A 20,745-nucleotide genomic window follows, 5' to 3' on the forward strand; every position below is an offset into this window, starting at 1 on the left:
CGGGTGCGGGGAGGGAGGAGGGCCGGGGCAGGGAAGATGGCGGCGGCGGAGCGGAGTCGATCGCCGATGGGGGGTTCCCCGGTACCGGCCTGTATGTTCGCTCCGGAGCCCGGCTCCCCAGGCGGGGGGCCTCGCGTAGCGGCGGCCGCCTGTCCCCTCCGCGCCGCCTTCGACGCCGACGACGGCGAAGCGCTCAACGGCGAGCCCGAGATCGACCTCACCAGTAAGGTAGGCCCCGCCGGGGGGAGCGGGTGGTGAGCGCCATCATCACCCCGACGGGCCCTGCGCTGCCCTCTCCCCGGCACCCTCTTTACCCGTGTGGCTGCCCCACGGCCCGGCCGCAGCGGGGCCAGCCCGACAGCCGGGGTCGGCCCCGCTCCCCTCGCTTCAGGGGAGCGAGGGGCCAGGGAGCCTCCGAGGTGGTGGTGGGGGTGTGTGTCCCACTTCCCAGCAAGAGCAGGGTTTAAAGCTGGCAGCTGGTTTAACGTCTCACCAACGTTTCTCCTCAGCGCCGGTTCTCCGTAGTTATCTCTGCCGCCAGTCGCGCTACTTCCCGGGGCTTTCTTCCCGATCTTAGCAGCAGGTCAGAGCGTGTAACTTTCGGGCACAAGGGCCCAGCGACAGGGGTGCTTTGCGCTTGCAAACCAGGTTATTACGGCAACGCAAAAAGGTTTGTTCACAGTACGCAGTTCCTTTCTAGGATACGAGTGCCAAAGCTGCGTGGTGGTCTTATTTCTATCAGAATCTGTTCTCGCTCGCATCTTGCAGGAAGCTACATGGTAGTAATAGGTGCGTGACAGAGCCTGCCACAGGCTGCGTTAGCTGCCTTTCTACGCTGCCTTCCGTTTTGTCCCAGTTGGCTGCTCTCTTTAACCGTATGCCTTTTGCTGCCAAGCATTTGGTGTATCGTGGTGCCATCTCCCGCTCTAAAGTCTCCTGACAACTTGGTTCGGTCTGCTTGTAATTAGGTGATCCAGAAGTCAGCATAGCTGGTGTTTCCTCCTGTTTCTCTGCCAGCCTTCCTCTTCATACTTCCAGCCGGAGTTGTTCTAAAGTCCTGAATTGTCTTGACTTCTGTGGAGAAACGGAGAGAGAGGAATTGTGGTGTGTGGATGTGGAAATGTTTGTTTTTGAGGGAATGACCAGATATTTTACAATGTGGTACTGTATTAAAACAAATGTTATGAAGATGTCATATAAGGAAGTAAAGAACAGAAATCAGACCTGCAGTATTTATTGAGCCACCTGTTCGTGCCTTAATGAGCTGGACAAGATTTTGATACAGGATGCCAATATCGATCTGTGCTTTGGACGTGGCTGATGTGGAAGAGGGCCCAGGAGGACGCCAAGGGCTGTGTCACTGATACTTGACAGCCGGGAACCTGACCAAAACTCTGATAAAGAGAGAGGAATGCTTTTCTCCCACAACCTCTATTTATGTTGTCAGGCTGTCTTCCATTCCTAGAAATCTACAGCACTCTGGAGGTGATAGGTAAGCATTTTTTTGACCTTTATTACAAGTTACTTTTCCATACAGCAGTGTACACCAGCTATCTTTCCCTAGACCTTTCATTCATCCCCATCTTGGATGAGAGCTAAGACTATGAGCTCTGCTTCATCTCTCCAAGTTAGTCTCCCGCTATGTGCTCAAAAGAGCAATCCCACATGGTGAGAATGCGGTAGCTGACCTGCCCCCCCTGCCCTGATTCCCCCATCTTTTCTGTCTTCCCAGTTGAATTGCTGCCCTCCGATTCCTGCTTAAAATGGTGATTCCTGCTGCGGTCGGTTTGTTTGCTGCTTCTGTCCTGGTCTGACCTACCCCCTCGCTGTGTTACATACTTTTCTCCCAGTCCTCCCCCAGTACATTCATTGTAGGGTGTGCTCCTTTTAGAGAGGAGCACTTTGGGATTCAGTTATCAAGTGCACCTTGTGAGCTGATCAAGCAAATGGTTCCATTCATCAGCACAAATTCATTATCGTGTCGATCTTAATGGGTGATTGTTTTCCCTTCAGTACCAACACACTGCAGCAGTAATCATCTTTCAGGTCAAAACCATATCACACAAGGCTATTAGTGAAGCTGATACTTATTAGATCTACATTGACAACAGAACATTAATAGCACTTGAACGATGTATGTCCACAGGAAATAGAAAGCAAAATATGACATTGCAGAAGGTGCCTTTCCCCTGACTTCTCAATGGCTGGTGGTGGCCTTCCAGCCATGCAAAATGTCAGGCTATGTTATTTCAATAAAGAGCAGCACTACATACCACATAGTATTTGGTTTGCCCTTAATCTTTATAGTTTGTCCACCTCATGGATGTGGGATGCTCCTTTTATAAGGACTGCCTGTAGTAGTGCTGATACAACCTTAGCTTAATCTCACTGGTGTCTGGAGATTGCTGTTAATTAATATTACGGACTCCTGCTTGTTGTTGGGCAGTGCAGAATGGCACAGTCCATCTTGTCCCCCCAGAGTAAGCTCAGACAGCTGTAGCTATTACCCACGTCTATTGTATGTTGATCCCAAAACTGATCAGAGGAAAGATGGGAAAAGCTACCTTTCCTCAGAGATTGGGAAGGGACTTTAGAGATGGCATCTCAAAGGTGTGAGATATATTTCTTTCTGCTGTCCTGAGAATAAAACAATAACTGGTTGTTACTTTTTTTGCCCTATAGGAAATCTGAGGTTGCTAGACCCACATGGCTCCTACTGTTAACTGCTCAATGCCTGGCAAAGTGGAAAGAGCAAAAGTGAAAAATTTTGACTTTGTGAAAACCTCTGAAAAACAAGAATACGTAATGCAAGCATGGAGGGGATTGCTCAAAGATGAAAAGCAATAAAAGCAGAGAGGCCAAGATGGAGGGCCTCTCTCCAACCAAGGAGGCAGCAAAGAATGGGCTCCCTCTGTCCAGGAAGCTAGCTAAAGAGATCTTCAGAACAGCTACTAAAGTCTTGCAGTGACCTAGGAAACTGCAGAACTGGCTGGGGGCTGCAGAAGCAGCTGTTAGAAATACTGGACAGCATTGGAAGATGTGATCCATGAAAGCTGTGATTTGTTCTACACATCCTTCTCTTGGCATCCCGCTATGTCATATCAGCAGTAAGCTTCATCGGCCCCAGGGTAGGCTTTGGAGGCGTTATACCTCTGGAACACCCTTCAACAGCACCTTTGCATGGCAGTGAAAGCAGCAGGGTAGGGGAACAGTGTTTTGAGCTGATGTGTGTGGGTACCATGCTGTTTTAGCCCCCAGCCCTCCTGCCTGGCACCAAGAAGAAAGGCTACAGCGAGATGCTAAGCTGAAATGTCCCCTGATACTTTAGACAAACACCCTGCCCACTCACACTGCTCATAGAAGAAAGAAGCTGGTGATGAGACTTGAAGAAACTGAAGTTATTGTGCCTCTAAACTGGTGGCCTCTGTTATTTTATTGATCTTTATGTGTATGACAGCCTGTTTAATAGATCTTCTTGAGTCCCTGACCTGTGCTGGTGCACTACTCTAAACAGTGAGCCTGTCTGCTGTGTTTCCAGGAATTCCTGAAGTGCTCGCTGGGCAAAACAAGCCTTACACATCAACACAGAGCCTTCCATTCCTTTTCTGATCAAGCCTCTGAACAGTTTCCCTCTCAATACATTTACATCCAGTTCCCTTTCCTTTAAGAAGAAAACAAAACCAAAACCAAAAGAACAACTATTAAAGGCAAAACTCAGTCCTTTGTAGCATGAAATCGAAAGACTACGTGGCCTTCCAGAGTGCTTTGCTACCCTTTGCAGACCATGCCGAGTAGTTAAAAGGCTTAGGTAGGGCATGTGTGTAAAAGAGGCACGTGAAGATGATTGCCTCTCTTGTAGCTGTCCGGCCCTTGCAGGCACATACCTGCTCTGTGTCACCCTTAATATTTGAGGAAAGCGTTGCGTTGGCTGCCTAAAACCTTCTAAACCAGCACTTGCTGCCTGTGCTTCAGTTTTCCAGATGTGTGCATCACTATAGGTTTAAAAGCTGCTTAAGCCTTATTTGTGGAGTTTGGGGTTCCCTCACACTTTAGTTTTGTAATAAAGTTTTTCATCAACTAGGCAGTGGTAGTAGGTGGTAAAGGTAGTTCCCCCTCGAATACATATTGCGTTAGCTGTGCTAGCAAGTCAGGCTGTGTTAGTAGAGAGTGTTGGGCAGGTTTGAAGATGTAATTAATCATTGTGAACTGCTGTAAACCATATGTTTTAGGTAAATCTGGCACAGATTTTTAGACTGGCCTTAGTGTGTAGTGAAGTACATCGTTCTGGGCATGATTTTGGAATGTGTGTGTAAGGACAGCTGGTGGAAGTCTGCATTTCATTGAGTGTTGTAGTGTGGCGCAGGCGTGCCTACCCATAGGGCTATCAGTAGGCAATAGCCTTTACAACTCTTACTAAAAGTACCTTTTTAGTAGCAATGAATATCTCAATCGCAACAGCTATTGAGCCACTGTGCCAGGATGCTCGGCCACCAACAGATTTGTAACCATGGAGGCAGCCAGAGAGCAAGTAGCCAATTGGTCCCAAATGGGTGATGAAGGTCTCCTTGGTCTGCCACTGCTGCGCCACCATTGTGGCCACTCTGTATGAGTGTCCTCAGCTGCACTGTAGGAGCAACACAGGTTTTTGCCAAAAATGGTGCTTCTCCATTCTGTTCTAAGAAAAATCCATCCTGAAGCATTGTCTTGTTGTCCTCATTTTCTTATTTGTTTCTGTCTGCTTTTTCCTTCTCATGATGTCTCTACAGGGAAGGGTGAAGGAAGTTGTGGTTGTTGCAATAACTGCAGTCAAAGCTTGTTAGTAACACAGCTGCTGGCTTGCCAAATGCAGCTCTTCACTGGTGAAATGTCCAAATATGCTCGTACAAACTCTTTTGTATATCTGCCTGTCAGCATTGTAGTGTAAAGTACCTAAAGTTTTGTTAGGAGTTTGAAAATAATGCTTGTTCGTGTTGTCTCCTTCCCCTCTGCCCTCTCAGAAAACGAAAGGGGAGATCAAGTATGTGAAAGATTTATGAGATGCTCTAGGTTTTGGTGCCTAGGTGTGCTCTGCAGTGAGGTCTGGCTGGCTTCTTCTGGCTTTGGGGGAGCAGCAGCACTCTCTGCAGTGGAGACAGTGGAGTACGCAGCTGAGGAATTTCTTTGGAGGAAATAGCTCCTCCCCTTTCTGTTTTCCTTGCTTGGAAACATGTATTACACAGAAGGAGAAGTGGGATGTTCACTTAAATGTGGCTTTTAAACATCGGTTACCTCAAAATGGGATGCTTGGTATTCTTACTTGCTTTGAAGTGTATCTTCCAACATAAATGAACTCTGAGCTGAGACAAATAACCTTGTGCAGTGTCACAAGGAAATAGTTGTCAGAGAAGCTGGTTTAAAAAATAACAACAACAAAAACAAACCACCAGGAAGCGGTCCTTGCAAAGCAGCCTCCTGAACCATACTGATTGATTGTCCTTATAACTGAAGCTGCTGGTGAAATTGTTTGCTTGACGTCTGCAAATTGGATATTTAATCTTTTTTTCCAGCTGGTGATGGTGAGTCCAACTTCAGAGCAGTATGACAGTTTGCTCCGGCAGATGTCAGAGAGAATTGATGAGGGATGTGGGGAGACCATCTATGTCATTGGTCAAGGATCAGGTGAGTATAGCTTCCTGAGGAAAACCACAAAAAACATTAAAATTGTAATAAAAACCTAGTTCATCTAACTGGGCTGCTGCTGAAGTAGAAGTACTTCCTTCTCCAGAATAACTTGGAAACCTCCATAAAGTATAGCAAAACATGTGGGACAGTTTCTTTTTATTTTATTCCTGCCAGCAACTGTCTTATGTAGTGGAGCTAAACATATTTCTTGTATAAAATCATACAAGTTCTGTTTGGAAATGAGGCATAACTTGTGTGGTCACACCAGGAAAAGGGGAAGGATCTGAAATTACAACAACAGTTTTAGTACAGACCTTTTCAATGTTTGATGGAGGTCTTGTTCTGTCTGGTTTTGTTCATTTCTTGTATTTCTATTGTAAATAACAATATTTTTACCCCACAGGAATGTATTGGAGATAGCCAAAATACATGCTGCTGACCTTTTTAGTGTGTGCTATAGGGAGACAGGTTTTCCTTTTCTTACCATGAGGCCTTTATTGTCACATTAACTTGGGTGTGACTGCAGTCATTTGCCTTTGCAGATTTTAGCAATTAGCATGGATTACCTTTTTGTTCTTTTTCACAGTTTGAATACTTGCATCTGATGCTGGTAAAATAATACTGAACATGTTCTTGCTTTGAAATCAAAATTTCTTTTCTGAATGCAAAAAAAAATAAATCTACAGCTATCATAAGGCTAAAGGCTTGTTTCAAACATATTATATATCTGCTGGATATCAAGTTGTTCATCAGATATTCTACTAGTTAGTATGTTTGAGGAAGAATACAAAACCTTGGTCATCAGTGCACAGGTTTGGCTGAAGTAATGGAGGAAGAGAGTTGTGTTACCTTAGAACTGTGTGCTTTTTGGGTTTTCTTGGTGTCTTGAGAAGCAGCCAATGCAGAAAAGAAGCCAGGATTAGGTGGCCATTGGTCATGCAGCCAAGATCACAGGATAATGAGGATAATGCTCTCGCGTCCAAGCGAGCTTCCCACATGTAGTCTGAACCCCTGGTGTTTGGGATAACCACATCTACAGGGGAGATGAGGCTAGTAACAGCTTTCTCCTCTAGGATACCTTGTGAGGGTGTTAACTGGTGGTTGATGCAATGGTGTACTTAGAAGAGGGCATTTGTCTCTTAAAATAAGACCTAAAACTTCTGACTTCATTTTGGGTTGCTGCATGGTCAAGGAAGATGAGGATCTTCTCTGTAAATTTGAAACAATAGCCAACTGAAAAAAAAAAAAAAAAAAGATATCCCTGCCACCATCCCTCCTTCTCATTCAGTTTGAGTGTCTATGATTTTGATCATCATGGATACCCAACTCAGATGACTGAGAAGCAAGTGAAGACTGCCAGGAAGCTCACTGCTTCATCAGTAGTGACCCCTCCCTTCCTCCCTTGGCTCTTACCCTCTCCTTTCCCCTACTTCTCATTCCCCAACTCTGACCCAAGACCCCAAGCCCTGGTGGTTTTTGTGTTCCCACCTTCTCCACAACTTCTCAGCCAGCTTATGAGCTAGGTTGGAAATCACCCAGCAACTCTACTTGTTGTAGAGCTGTGCAGTAGTTAAAATGCTGATTAGTTCATGAAAACTGCAGTTACTGCTTAACAGCTGATGAGTTAGACATGTATATGAATATGCACACAGCAATAGCTTTGGTCATCCAGGTGCTATGTGGCTCTCCACCTTTGTTTGTTGTTTTTTTACCCACTGAGGAGATTCTGTCTTGAAATCCATGCAGCTTCTCAGCACCTGTGTTAAGAGAGTAGCTGAAAGCTGTGGTGGCCTTTAAACTGTCTAGATACTTGCCACTGACTTGCTCCAACTGTCAGCTCTTTGCTTGGGGGGGCTGTTCAGAGGCAGCCGTGCTTCCTTGTTTTTTTCTGGCCTCATGTGCTGTCAGCATTTCCTTCAATTGCCAGGATGAAGGCAGTGAGACATGCCAAAAACATTGTTTTAACTGGAGTATTGTGGGGGCTAAAGAAATTGCTGCGCAGGGCAGACTTGCAGAAAATGTACACTTGGGATGTGGTTTTATAAAATAAGCTGATTGTTTAAATTGGTCCCACATTCACTGGTTAATTGTGATGATATTTCACAGTCAGGATTTTCCTTTTGTTAATGCTTTTCCCTTTATTGCAATGCGAGAGGAGATGTTTTATCTGACTGAAGGAAATTGCACACAAAGTACCTTCAACATGTGAAGCAAGGGAATTGGACAGAAATGTGTCTTCCTTGCCAATACCTAAATATTTTCTTGTAGAAACTGTGAAGAAAACTCCTGTAGATGAAAGATGGTACTTTTCTAGTATCTTTTAAGACTTTGAGTGGAGACCATCCTTTTTTACTGGGGATAAAGGGTGCTTATTCTGTTCACATGGCTCTGTGAACATATAAATCATATAAATCCTGACTGGTGTGGAAAGTCCCAGGCAGAATGACATTGCTACTGGCTGTTGCAAGGTGGTGCTCACTGACTGTCCTTTGTCTCCTCAACATGGTACTAGATGGGACCGAATACGGTCTGAGCGAGGCAGACATGGAGGCATCCTATGCCACGTTGAAGAGCATGGCAGAGCAGATCGAGGCAGACGTGATCCTCCTGAGGGAGCATCAGGAGGCAGGGGGCAAGGTGCGCGACTACCTCGTTCGAAAACGTGTGGGTGACAACGACTTCCTGGAGGTCAGGTGAGGAGCCGGGTGGAGACAGGGTTAGTCAGCAGTCCAGCTGCATTTTTACCCTGTGAGCAGCCACCAATGCTGAGCCAGCAACGCGGATTCGAGTCTGGGTGTTGTAGCTACCCAACAAAGGGAGTTGAGTTTGACCACTCCTTGCTAATGAAATTGCCTTTTGGTTGTTGTTGCTGTCTCTTTTGTGAACAAGCTGTTTGTGAAGATTTACCTGTGTTTAGTTGAGGGCTGTTGCTCTCTGGGTGACACCTTCACAGTTTGGGGATCTTTCGTGGGCTAGGATCCCAGTAGGGAGTCACATGTGCATGTGCATCTGTATGTGCATATATGCACGCTGCTGGAATACAATACTTTTGACTAAGGGTTCAATTCTATTCCAAGACCGTGATGATCCCAGTCACCTTTTAATGGACATCTAATAGCTTGTGTGACATGACTTGAAAGTCTGCCCAGACCTGGATGGAATGGACTTCCGACATTTACCAACAGCCATAATAGCCACCTTTATCAGAGACAAGGAAGATTGCTGTAGGAGAGGGATTTCCCCCCAGAAATTTCATTATCGTTTGAGCTTTTCCTTTTCTGGGAACAACAATTAAAATTTCTGTGCTTTCCCTAGCAGCTGCTGCTACTGCAACATGACAAGTACAAAAAAGGGAGAGGTATTTAGATCAAGTTGGGATTTAGACTTTCTTTAGAATTGCCACATGCATGTGTTGTCAAGCAATGCCGAGTTCAGCTCTCTGTGTTCGGGGCACCAGTTACATGTTTCCACAGTCTTCCACATCCCAGTCCCCAGAGTCTGGGATCTCCATTGTTAACTAATAACTGTGTAAGAATCTCTGCTCTGCTTGTGAAGGTGTAACATTCTTGAATCTCTCTTTGAAGGTTAGGGAGAAAAAGCTAGTTATTTGCAGGAGTGGTGGTGTTTGGTTTGTTGGGGTTTTTTTTGATTTGTTTCTTCAGATATCAGATTTACCAGGTTCCTTTTTCCTTCCCCCTCCAGGGTAGCAGTGGTTGGCAATGTGGATGCAGGAAAGAGCACGTTGCTAGGTGTTCTGACACATGGCGAACTTGACAATGGCCGAGGCTTTGCTCGGCAAAAGCTCTTCCGTCATAAGCATGAGATTGAGTCAGGCCGCACCAGCAGCGTGGGCAATGACATTCTGGGCTTTGACAGTGAGGGCAATGTGGTCAACAAGCCCGACAGCCACGGTGGCAGCTTGGAATGGACAAAGATCTGTGAGAAGTCCACCAAGGTCATTACTTTCATTGACCTGGCTGGTCACGAAAAGTATCTGAAAACCACCGTCTTCGGCATGACTGGCCATTTACCTGACTTCTGCATGCTTATGGTAAGTAGCAAGAAAGATGTACTGCACTAGCACAAGCGGGGCTGTTCACAACTTTAACAGCCTCAACTTCTTTCCTATTCCAAGTGCCTGTGGGGTGGCGGAGGGAGGCAGCATCTCCCAGGGGTGGAGAACAGCAACCACTGTGGATATGTAGCCAGGGCTCTGAGGCAAGTCTCACATGGGCCCGAGGTGTATTGTTCTTGAAAACTGAAAGATTTCTAAACTCCAGAACACCTTGCTAAAATTGAGGAGCAATGAATCCTCAGCCAGTGTCCAATAGTATTTGAAATGAGCCAGGTCTGGTCATACATTCCCAATAATGCACCTACAGCCTAATCACAGCCTACTGCATGTCTGACACAAGACCTAGCTCACTGGAGGAGGAACATTTACATCACCCTTTCTTGTATCCCTGGTGTAGGTTGGCAGTAATGCTGGGATTGTTGGAATGACCAAGGAGCACTTAGGCCTGGCGCTTGCACTTAACGTTCCCGTCTTCGTTGTGGTGACCAAGATCGACATGTGCCCTGCCAACATCCTGCAAGGTGAGTCCTACAAGCTCTCTCCAGGGCTGTTTCTTACCTCTGTATGTGCTGTTATCCTCTGCTTGGGTTGAGGAATTACTGCTGGAGGAAAGCTGCCTTATCTGGTTTTGACTGCGTCTTAAACACCTTCCAGAAATCTATCCTTTTCCCTTACCCATTTTGCAGGCAGTTAACTTGTAGTCACCATTTCAAAATTACCCAAGTTGGGGGGACTCAGCTGGGCAACCCAAAAGTGTTTGCTACAGGGTTTTGCTTAACTGAGCTCTAAGAGGAGAAATTTACAGTTGGGGTTGTGGCTTTATGTTCTCTCTGGGTATTTAAACGCGGAGGGAATGTCTGGAAGTTCTCTTGAAAGCTGCTTTCCTTCTTGCCCACAGTTTGAGTGTGATCTTAAGCTGTGATCAAACTTGTTCTCTTTGATGAAGGGGTAGCAGCTTGTTATGTCCTGCTCACCTGGGCACTTCTCAGATATGCTGGCATAACTACAGCAGCTCCTTCTCTGAACAACCAACCAACACTTACTAAATTGTGGTTCAAAGCAGTATGTGGGCTGTGGTAGCAGGACTGGACTGGACACAAGTGGGGATGGCAGTGAGCAGCAGGGCCTAGTGACTTTTTTTTGCTAAGCAGCTGTTAAAGCAGCACCTCTAACCCCAGCAGTAGCCCTTTAACTTGACATTTTTTCAGGCTGTGACCAGCTCTCACCTTTAAAATTCTCTTGATGCATTTCTTACACCTTCAGGAACATGCTGTGGTTTAGTGGGAGCAATGCTTTTTTTGATAGGCAGTCCTGAGAATCAGGAGAGTGGATCCTCCTGGTACTGTCTGTGGTTAGTTCATTATTGTAAAAATCCTAAATAAGTTTCAGGTAAACAGACACATATGATCAAAAGATAATCTAGATAATTCTATAATAGATGTTTGGCAAATACATGTAAGGCCCAACCATAAGATAATAACTGGGAGAGAAGGAGAAGATTTGGCTCAGGGTGAGGAGAGAAGAACTGCTCTTGGGAGAAGCCACTCCCGTGTCATGTTCTGTTTAAATTAAATAGACACAAGATTTGGCTCTAGTGTATCTGTGAAGAGCAGATGGCATGATTAGATGTTTGTGTTTCTGTATCCAAAACATTACTTCCCCATAGGCAATCATTTGTTCACAAAAAACATCTAATTGGATGACAATTGTGGAATGTAAATTATTTGCTCTTTTAAGCCCTTACTAGCCTTTTTTTCCTCCCTTGTTTAGTGTAAGGCACTTTGCAGGAGGGTGATGCAAGCGCATCAGGTAGCGTCCCTGCTGGCTGATAGATATGAGGCTTAGAAAACAAATTTAAAAGAGGCAAGAGATCAAAGTTGGAAGCCATGAGATTTATCCCAAAATATTTATTTCTGGATCTTGTCCACCTACAGCGTCCTAGTCTGTGATGGCCATCTTTACCTCTTTCACGCTTCTCTAACCTTGTAGGGTAGGTTGATTGCCAGGCAAAGTGTGTTGAAGTTTGTTTCGTCAAAATTGATTTCTAATTCACGTATTCTCAAATATGTCAGTTTCCTGAGTGCTGCTGGTTTTCATTGAATTCAGTATGAAAAATCCTTTATAGTACTAGGAAATACCTTGTAACTGCTTAAAGCTACTTAACAGACAGCTATAAAATGTCTACTTCCCAGCATTGCACTTGCAGATGCAAATTTGTATGTCTGTTCATGTATGGTGTCGCTTGGCAGCAAGCTAACTGGCATGAAATGGAAGATGGAATGGCTCCTAAGTCCCTTCTGGGCTGCAGCAAACTCATAGTCTCACTCACGCACTTTTAGCCATCTTCTCCTGTCTATTTGTGGCAAGAACACCAGTCTCCCTTTGGGGAGAGACCCCACAAAAGCGATTTGTAAAGACGGGAGATGCTTCCCTAACAATATTCATTTCACCCTTTAAGAAACCCTGAAGCTGTTACAGCGACTGCTGAAGTCCCCAGGGTGCAGGAAGATTCCCGTGCTGGTTCAGAGCAAGGATGATGTCATTGTAACAGCCTCCAACTTCAGCTCAGAGAGGTAACGGGAGTAGAGGAGAAGTCGTTTCTCTTTCCATCCTATTTGGAGACTGGGTGAGAAGATTCAGAAAGAGAATCCCATTGTCTAGATGTGTGAAGGTTGCATCTGCCATGTGGTGTGTTGATTCCATAAGAATGTGTTGATTCTGAGCTTGACCCGCTTGTGTTCCCCTCTCTGAGACAGAAATGAGAGGCTGCTTCTGGGCAGCCTGCAGAAGATGGCAGGGTATTCAGCTTCCTTCAGTCCCGGAACCTTACACCTATTCCTGAAAGTCATTAGAAGGCAGAGGCAATGTTGCAGGTTTTCAAACATGGGGTGTCATGCATCTGACTGCTTGCCAGGCTCTCCCTTCCTAGCACTGTGTATTGAATTCAGTCCCGAGATTTTTGGATGTCTCCCTACACGTGGAATTCCAGGCAGGGAGGTGAACTAACTCCATTTTCATCAATTCTCCTTTACAGGATGTGCCCGATTTTCCAGATTTCAAATGTCACCGGAGAGAACCTAGATTTGCTGAAGATGTTTCTTAATCTCTTGTCTCCACGGACCAGTTACAGGGAAGAAGAGCCAGCAGAATTCCAGATAGATGATACTTACTCTGTCCCGGTAAGGGGCCTGGTATTTGAAGAATTTTCTGCTTCCTCTTTCAGGTTGAAGAAGGTATCTTCCCTGGAGATGCCTTCCCTGGCCGAGTGACCCCAATTACTGTTGGTTTTTTTTGGCCTAGGGCGTAGGAACAGTTGTGTCTGGGACGACACTGAGAGGCCTAATCAAGCTAAATGACACCCTGCTGCTGGGGCCAGATCCCCTTGGCAACTTCCTACCGATTGCTGTCAAGTCCATCCACCGCAAGAGAATGCCTGTCAAAGAAGTGCGGGGAGGCCAGACTGCCTCCTTTGCTTTGAAAAAGGTGAGATGATCTGCTCTAGACCCCCAGAACAGGAACCGCTCTCCTAATTTGAGAGTGCTCTTGGAATTCAGCTGCAATCAGAACTGCTTCTGCAAACCTCAGCTGCCTCATTTCACAATGCATTGAAAACCCCATAGAACCTCTGGGGGTCCTGTATCCTGGTTGCTCCAGCTGACAGCTGCCTGGTAACATAGCAGTGGGACCCAAGGTAAAGAGGAATAGCGTTGGAGGTGTGTAACAAAGTGCAAGAAAAGTTTCCTCTTGTGCTCCTGCTACGTTAGTGGCCTAGGCAGGGTATTTACACTATTCCTCTCAACTTATAGGACCAGCTGGATGATTTGAGGATTTAAAAATCGACAAAATTTGATGCAATTCCTCTGGTGGAAGGTTTCTGTCAATAGAAGCTGCACTGATTTTTAAGCAGATCTAGTTTAAGCTATACCAAACTTCATGCGTTCAGTCTTACCATTTTGTGTTAACAGACATCATGTTTTCGGAGACATCATCTGCTTGAGTAATGTGCAATCAGGATGTATGTTTTGCTTTTAAAGGATCAATGAGTTAAAACTTCCATGTCAGTGTCCAGCATTCCCAGCACTCTAACTAAAGCTTCCTCAGAAACGTCAGCTGAACTTGATTTTTGCAACCCTTGCATAACATCATTACATACTGCTAAACAGCTCTGGCCTTGCCTTTTGGTGAGCACGAGTTAATATCTGTTGAAATCCCTTAGGATCCTTCTAGATGCAGTCAGCCAGAGAAGCATGTTTCTTCCCTGGAGAATCACACGAAGGTTTTTTTGTGTCTCTGCTTTTCAGATCAAGCGTTCTTCCATCCGGAAAGGCATGGTAATGGTGTCGCCCCGCCTGAATCCACAAGCATCGTGGGAGTTTGAAGCAGAGATTCTAGTGCTCCATCACCCCACCACCATCAGCCCACGATATCAGGCCATGGGTATGTGTCTCGGTGTTGTCTCATCTTTGTTTCCCAGTGGTAACAGTTTGTGTCAGCTCTAGCCTGAGATCATTTTTCTCCTGACGCCTCTGTCAGCCTGAATATAAGCCATAGTTCCTGGTTTGATCTTTCCCAGCAATGCATTAGAGAGAGGGGAGGGAGTTGATGGAGGAGAGTGGCAAAGGCTGTAGGTAAAAAGGAGATGTGTGACTCCAAGTGTACTTGGAGCTTGCCTGACCCAGATCTTCATGGTGCAAAGATTCTTCAGCTTCAGATGCTGACTGAGAGACTCATTTAGGTCAGGCCCTCTAGTCTGGCTGCTTGGCCTGTAGGATTCTATTGAGGATGCTTCTGCAAAGTCTCCATTTGAAGGCAACTGTTCTGGCTTATATGTGTTTTCTTTTTGAGGACTGAACAAAGGCAGCCATATGACCCTTATACTCTTTGGTACACAGCGGATTTTTACATTCCAAACTCAATACAGTTAGCTGTAGGGTAGCAAGATCTGCCTTAGGTGTCTCTCTGAAGCTTATTCCACTAATGGCTCTGGCTGTTTGAAAGCCTTTGTGCATTGCATTCACAGTGCATTGTGGCAGCATCCGTCAGACGGCCACAATTCTCAGCATGGACAAGGACTGCCTGCGGACGGGGGACAAAGCCACAGTGCATTTTCGCTTCATCAAAACCCCAGAATATTTGCATATAGATCAGCGTCTGGTCTTCCGTGAAGGCCGCACCAAAGCTGTGGGTACCATCACTAAGGTAAAGGCTGAAGAGTCCAACTGGTTTTTTGCCCATTAGCTACTTCTGGCGCTGAGAAGCCAGCAGGAGAATGTGTATAGCTCTGGAAAACTGAGTGAAGAGGCCATCCCTCGATCACAAACGTCAGCCCTGACGTGGTTGCAGATGACCAGCGTGCTTTGTTGTGTGGTGGCTCTTAGCTAGTGTGCATGAGGGAATGTGAAGCAGGGGGGGTGAGCCAGATGCCTCTGGTTCTTATGGCTTGGTCTCTTTCTGACGGCTTTTAGCTGGTTCCCTTTGAGTCATTGAGGAGGGCTGAGTGTCACCTCAGCTGAGTGGCTCTTTCCACCCTGTGAGGGTTCTTGAGGGCAGCTCAGGGGCCTAAATTTCTTTGAACGGCTGTTGCTGCCGCCATCTCGCGATGGCTATTGATATCAATCCTCTCAGAGCTTTTTCTTAGAAAGCAGCATTGACCTTGCCATATTGGCCTAGCTATTTTATTGCTGATCTTTGACCTCTCCATTTGTAATTTGCAGTTACTCCAGACCACCAATAACTCACCAATGAATTCCAAGCCACAGCAGATCAAGATGCAGTCAACCAAGAAGGGAGCTGTTACGAAACGAGAGGATGGTGTTCCCCCAGCTGGGACGGCAGCTGGGGGCCCACCAGCTGGGGACGAGGCCCCCTCAACAGCTGCAGCGCCACTGACACCTACTGCCCTGCAACCATTGGTAAGTGAGGAAAATATGATGTCTGTCCTAGCTGTTTGCAACCTGGTGGAGGAGGGGCACTCTAAAGCACAAGCATTATCCCCTCATACCCTTGAACTCATCTTGGGACTCAATGTGCAACAGAAACAAATCGAAATATAGGTAGTCTTACGGTAGAAATCAGAATTCTCTGGTGACTGGATGACTTCTTGTGGCTGATCTTTCAGCAGCTAGCAGCTTAGGATCCTGGGACAATTTGGGTTGGACTTTGGGGAAGTGTCTAGTCAAACCTCTTGCTCTAAGTAGGATTATCTCTGAGGTCAGACCAGGATGCTCAGGGTTTTATCCAGTCATGTCTTGAGAAGCTCCAAGGAGGGAGGCTGTACAACCTCCCTTGGCAACTTGTTTCATTACTTGACTGTGCTCACAGTGAAGAAGTGTCTCCAGATACCCAGTAGCTGAACTAGTGAAGCACCTAAAAACCAGTCACAGAATGGGTCTCTGCTGCCTGAATGAGGTGTAGAACATCTCTACACTAGAGAATTTACAACCTAAGTAGTAGTATCAGACACAGGTTGTCTGCTCTGTCAAGGAAAGAGGATGGAGATGTCCAAGGAGGAGGAAAGGTTTATCTTTTTTGAGAGAAATTTTTCCAGTTTGTTTTGGTGGTTAGGACTTCTCAGCTCGTCTGAGAAGGATACCTAGCTTTTCTGGTCTGGAAGGAATGGAAGCTGAATTCTAACTGCAGACTTTGGGAGCTATTTATCAGCTTTATTACATGGGTCTTCTCCTTGTAGTGTACTTAACTAGTAGGCGAAAGGTTCAGGAACTGACTGTTGAGAGCGTTCAGTGTTTCCCCTCTTACTTTTAGCTGTCTTAGTTGTCATTGGTCAAATCTTGCCCTCTTGAGCCAGGCTGGCAGCTGAAAGAGAGCCCTCTGGCAGGGGTTCTCTCCCTCTGCACGTGCTTGTGGCTTCTTACAGATGCTCCATCTCCTCCTTGTCTTGTTGTAGCGTCACTGTGGTTTTAAGTAGTTCTCCCAGCTTGCTCTTTGTTTCATCCCTCCCCCTGAGAGTCTGTGTTGCTTTTGTTCTTGCTTACCTCTGCCTCTCTCTCCTTGCTGCTTCCCCTCAGCCTGCGCTGGATGAAGAGCCCCACATCCGTGAGGGCAATAAGGTATTTGGCCTCTTTAAAAGAAGGGTGGGCTTGCTGGCCTGAGGCTGGGAGCAGAGTCAGGTTAGCAAGAGAGCCCTGTTAGGTGGGTGGGGGACTCTCCTTCCATTCTTTTCAAAACCAAGGGAGCCTGAGGCTTCGCTTTCCTGGATGCTGAACTCCATGGCACCTGCTGACTCTCATGGGAGTGAAGCATTCAGAAAATTGGAAAATCAGGTCCTTCCTAGATTGAAGGGCTGAACGTCATGGAGTATCTGTCTCTCCTCCTTCCTTCATGGTGTGTCTGTCTGCCTTATCTCCTTCCTGCAGTGGTAGAAAGTTGATCAGTCACCACTGCCCTCCCGCTGTCTGGACGTGTGTGTAATCCATCTGAACCCCTGCTGTGTTGATACTCTGATTCAGAGGTCGCTGCGCACTAAAATGTCTCTCCTTGTTTTTCAGTCAAAAGTCGGAGGAGGCGGCCGGCGACGTGGGGGTCAGCGCCATAAAGTGAAGTCTCAGGGAGCCTGTGTGACTCCTGCCAGTGGCTGCTGAATTTCTTACTACTCCTCCCTCTGAGGAATTCCTCCCCTTCCCTTCATTTCTTATCCAAAAGATCCAGAGCAGCTTAAACCAAAACCCATCCCAGCTGATTGGCTGCAGAAGAATCGTCCCTCCTCCCTGAAGGAAGCGATGGAGAGGAGCATAATTTATAAGCTAATGAAGGTGATAAGACACACAGAACTGAGTAACTGACACCTTCCTCCTCCCCCTATCGACACATTTTTGTACATCATGGGCTTAGTTTTTATTCTTATTAGTTTTTATTATATTTTGTGTGCATGAAGATGAGAGGAGAATCCAGATAGAACTGCGAAGAGCCAGTTAGCTGCCTCCCTCCTCCCTCACCCCGTTCTGTCCACAGGACTTGCTGCTCTCCTCCTATTCGCTGTCTCAGATCCAGGGGTTATCAAACACCTGAAATTTCAGACTTGCAAAGGTTAAAACACGTTCTATAGGATGGCTCCAGAGGGCATTGTTTCCTCACCACTGTGGCCCCGTGCCAAATATGTTTCTGGATTCCCTCCATCTGAAACTATTTCTAAGTGGGTTTAATTTAAAGTTGTAGTGACCGAAGTTGGAAGGAGGCAGTAAGAAATTTCATTAGTTGGAGATCTTAAGAAGGAAGCAAATTGGAAAGCAGTTCTTGATGTTGAGGAATCCTGTACTAAATATCCTTCTCGAATATGTTGATAGCACTTAAGATTTAAATTAGAGGCAGAATTAAATGGGCAGTCATTTGCCCATCCTGTTCCCCTTCTTATCATGCTGCTTTTCCTGTTGTTTGTTCAGTGCACGTTGGAGCAAATCTAACCTGCCTCTCAAGGCTGCGGCAGCTCAATTGACAGTATTAAGAACATAGTGCAGGAACACACGGTCCATCCCTTGAGCCAGAGAAAGCTGCCTCACCTCGATGGACAGAGATCACAGGTGGGAATATACCTTTGGAACAGAGACACCGGGAAAACGTAACTTTCCCTTGAGTTTTGTTTACTCCAAAATTTCCCTGATCTTTTCTGGAACTCACTGGCCAAACTTTGCCATGGCAGAGGGCAGAGGTGTGATTTGTTTTCTCCCCTCTTGGCCGGAGGGCAATGATGAATTGGTACCAAACTTATAGAAGTACTTTCAGGTTTGGAAGTACGTGGTAATTTTTCTTTTCTTTTTTTTTTTTTTTTAAATGAGAAATTCTGGCTTCTGCAGGAAGGCCCTGCAAGGATGGTCTACGAATTAACTTTATTGTTTTTTTTAACCCTGGGATGAGCAAGTGATCGATTCCCTGCTTATTTTGATCTCTCTTCTTCTACCCCTGCCTCTTCCCTTTGCTCCTGTGAAGACAGGAGTTATCCTCTGCTGGCCTGCGGGGACCTGTGGAGCGTGGTAGCATTTTGAGGGAGGAGGTGGCATCCTCAGCAAATCGTTGGCTCTCCCCAGCAGGTGCAGTCAGCCTCGGTTTCTTTGAGGGCTTCCTCCTCTGATGAAGGACTTTTTCTTTTAATTAGAGGGAGACTGAAAGGTTTCTGTCCCTCTTTAGCGGGTTGTTCCTGTTTCTAAATCTGTGGCACTTGCGTGGAGTTCATTCCAGTTCACCTTGTGATTTTAGGTAGGCTTTCAAGCCAACTGAGGGACAGCAGGCTCGGGGGGTGGCATCGGGGGGGGGGGGGGAAGCGTGTCTCCCAGTGCCAGCACCAGCACTCCAAGAGCATTAAGTGGCATGGGAGAGGTGAGGACCGTGGTTTGGAGATGAGGATGCTTTGCCTTAGAGACTGCAGTGGCCTGAGTTGTGGGTGGAAGCGGGGAGGTCGGATGGTCCTTTCCAAGCTATATGTGCCTAAATACCAGCACTCCCCTGGTGAGGGAGGAACTATAGGCGGCTACAACACTAATAGCACCCGCATTGTGAGGGGGTGTGAAGTGTGGCTAAGCAGGGCACCGGGGCTTGGTTCATTTGTCTTCTGGCCCTGTCAAACTGCATCTGATTTCACTGCCCTCTGCTTCGGAGGGGAGCAGGGAGCTCCAGGCGGTTTTCTTTTTTCTCCATTCCTTGTGCTCCAGACGAAGGAGACTGCCAAGACTGGAAGAGGGTTTACTTCAGTTTGTGCAAAGGAGGTGGTGTGATCTCTCTTTTTGTGACCAGCATTCAAAGATCACTCAAGGCTGGTGTGATCTATAAAATAAATTTTAAAAAAGTTTGTTCCAAGTTCAAGTATGTCTTGTTGCTTTTTTTTTGTCCTGCTGGAAGACCAAAAAACCCTCCAAAAAGTGGGTTTGCCTGGCACCAATGCTCCTTTGCTGGCTACGAGAGAGGAGGCCACGTTTGTAGTGCCTCCACCTAGCCCTGACAGCTTTTCTTCTGCCAAGGATTTGGTGCTCCTTGATGGCAGAGTGGTGAAATGAGAACACTTGCATGGTGTGAGCTGTGCTGTGGGAGATGCCGTTATATGTGTGTATGAAGAGCTGCTGTACCAAATCATTTGGGTCCAACTCCATGGGAGACCCTTTGCTAGAGGATGCAGTTTCAGCACGGCACTTCCATTGCCTGCATAAGCTTGTGCTCCCCTGGGGTACTTGCAGTGATTTGCACCTCACCTCTTTCTTGTAAATACAGCGGGACTCCGCAGGGCTTGGGATGGGCTTTTTCCTGCCTCCTCGGTTGATCTCAGAGGTTCACTAAAGCTTCTCCTGCCCTGCACACCTCTTTCCTAACACAGGTAGGTGCTGGGCTGGGAGCTGGTGCTAGACAGCAAAGACCCACCAGCCCCACCACTATGGACACCTGCAGGGGGCGTGCTCACCCCTGTGCTCATGGCTATGTTTGGGGGAGGAGGTGTCCTTAGCAATTTGTGGCCTTCCCCAAGCTGGGACACAGATGTGCCCAGCATCCGTCTCTCCCCAGGGAAAACAAGTGAGGGCAGAGCCAGGGTCAGCAGAGAACAAGCTTTTCCCTAGGGTGGCCTTCTGCAAGGAGCTCTTCAATACGCGCCTGCCTCCAGCCCACCCTGATTAAGCTGACACCAGTATGAGCCTTCCCAAGCTCAAGCCACTCCATTTTCCCTTTTTGTAGCCTTTTTTTTTTTTTTTTCTAATGCTCTGGGTTAACTTCCTCTGACTGAGGACAACTAAGTATTTTCTTTCTACTTGCTCCTAGCTGCCCACTCAGTTAATTTACAGCCCCTGTTAAGGAAAAGAGCAACATACAGCTCCCCTTAACTATGATTAGTGTCGGGTTGAGCCTCATTTGCCATTCCTCGTGGCAGGGGACAGAGTGATGCCTGGGGACAGAGTGATGCCTGGGGACAGAGTGATGCCTGGGGACAGAGTGATGCCTGGGGACACCTTCGAGGTCACTGCAGGATGGCCCAAGCACACAGCCATGGTCTACCATAGACCTAGACTGCTAGAAAT

The 20,745-nt window shown here is 46.6% G+C and overlaps 1 protein-coding gene across 1 annotated transcript; it reads left to right on the forward strand.

The window, feature by feature from the left end:
- Window positions 1–20: 20 nt before the first annotated feature.
- GTPBP1 (GTP binding protein 1) lies at window positions 21–19,544 on the forward strand. Its single transcript, XM_074168053.1, has 12 exons — window positions 21–228; window positions 5,547–5,658; window positions 8,174–8,354; window positions 9,364–9,712; window positions 10,134–10,257; window positions 12,195–12,309; window positions 12,771–12,915; window positions 13,037–13,219; window positions 14,038–14,173; window positions 14,757–14,935; window positions 15,451–15,648; window positions 17,242–19,544. Exons 1-12 carry the CDS (start codon window positions 37–39, stop codon window positions 17,332–17,334), a joined length of 2,007 nt encoding a protein of 668 aa, XP_074024154.1. The 5' UTR covers window positions 21–36; the 3' UTR covers window positions 17,335–19,544.
- Window positions 19,545–20,745: the final 1,201 nt, after the last annotated feature.

Source organism: Numenius arquata, chromosome 2 (assembly GCF_964106895.1).
Source record: "Numenius arquata chromosome 2, bNumArq3.hap1.1, whole genome shotgun sequence".
In the NCBI taxonomy this organism is placed as follows: Eukaryota; Metazoa; Chordata; class Aves; order Charadriiformes; family Scolopacidae; genus Numenius; species Numenius arquata.

What these genes read in the sequence shown, in the direction of transcription:
- GTPBP1 (XM_074168053.1), top strand. Translation starts at nt 37, where the DNA reads ATGGCGGCGGCGGAGCGGAGTCGATCGCCGATGGGGGGTTCCCCGGTA. An exon ending in TGTCATTGGTCAAGGATCAG is followed by an intron (nt 5,659 to 8,173) that starts GTGAGTATAGCT and finishes ACATGGTACTAG; the next exon opens with ATGGGACCGAATACGGTCTG. An exon ending in TCCAACTTCAGCTCAGAGAG is followed by an intron (nt 12,310 to 12,770) that starts GTAACGGGAGTA and finishes TCTCCTTTACAG; the next exon opens with GATGTGCCCGATTTTCCAGA.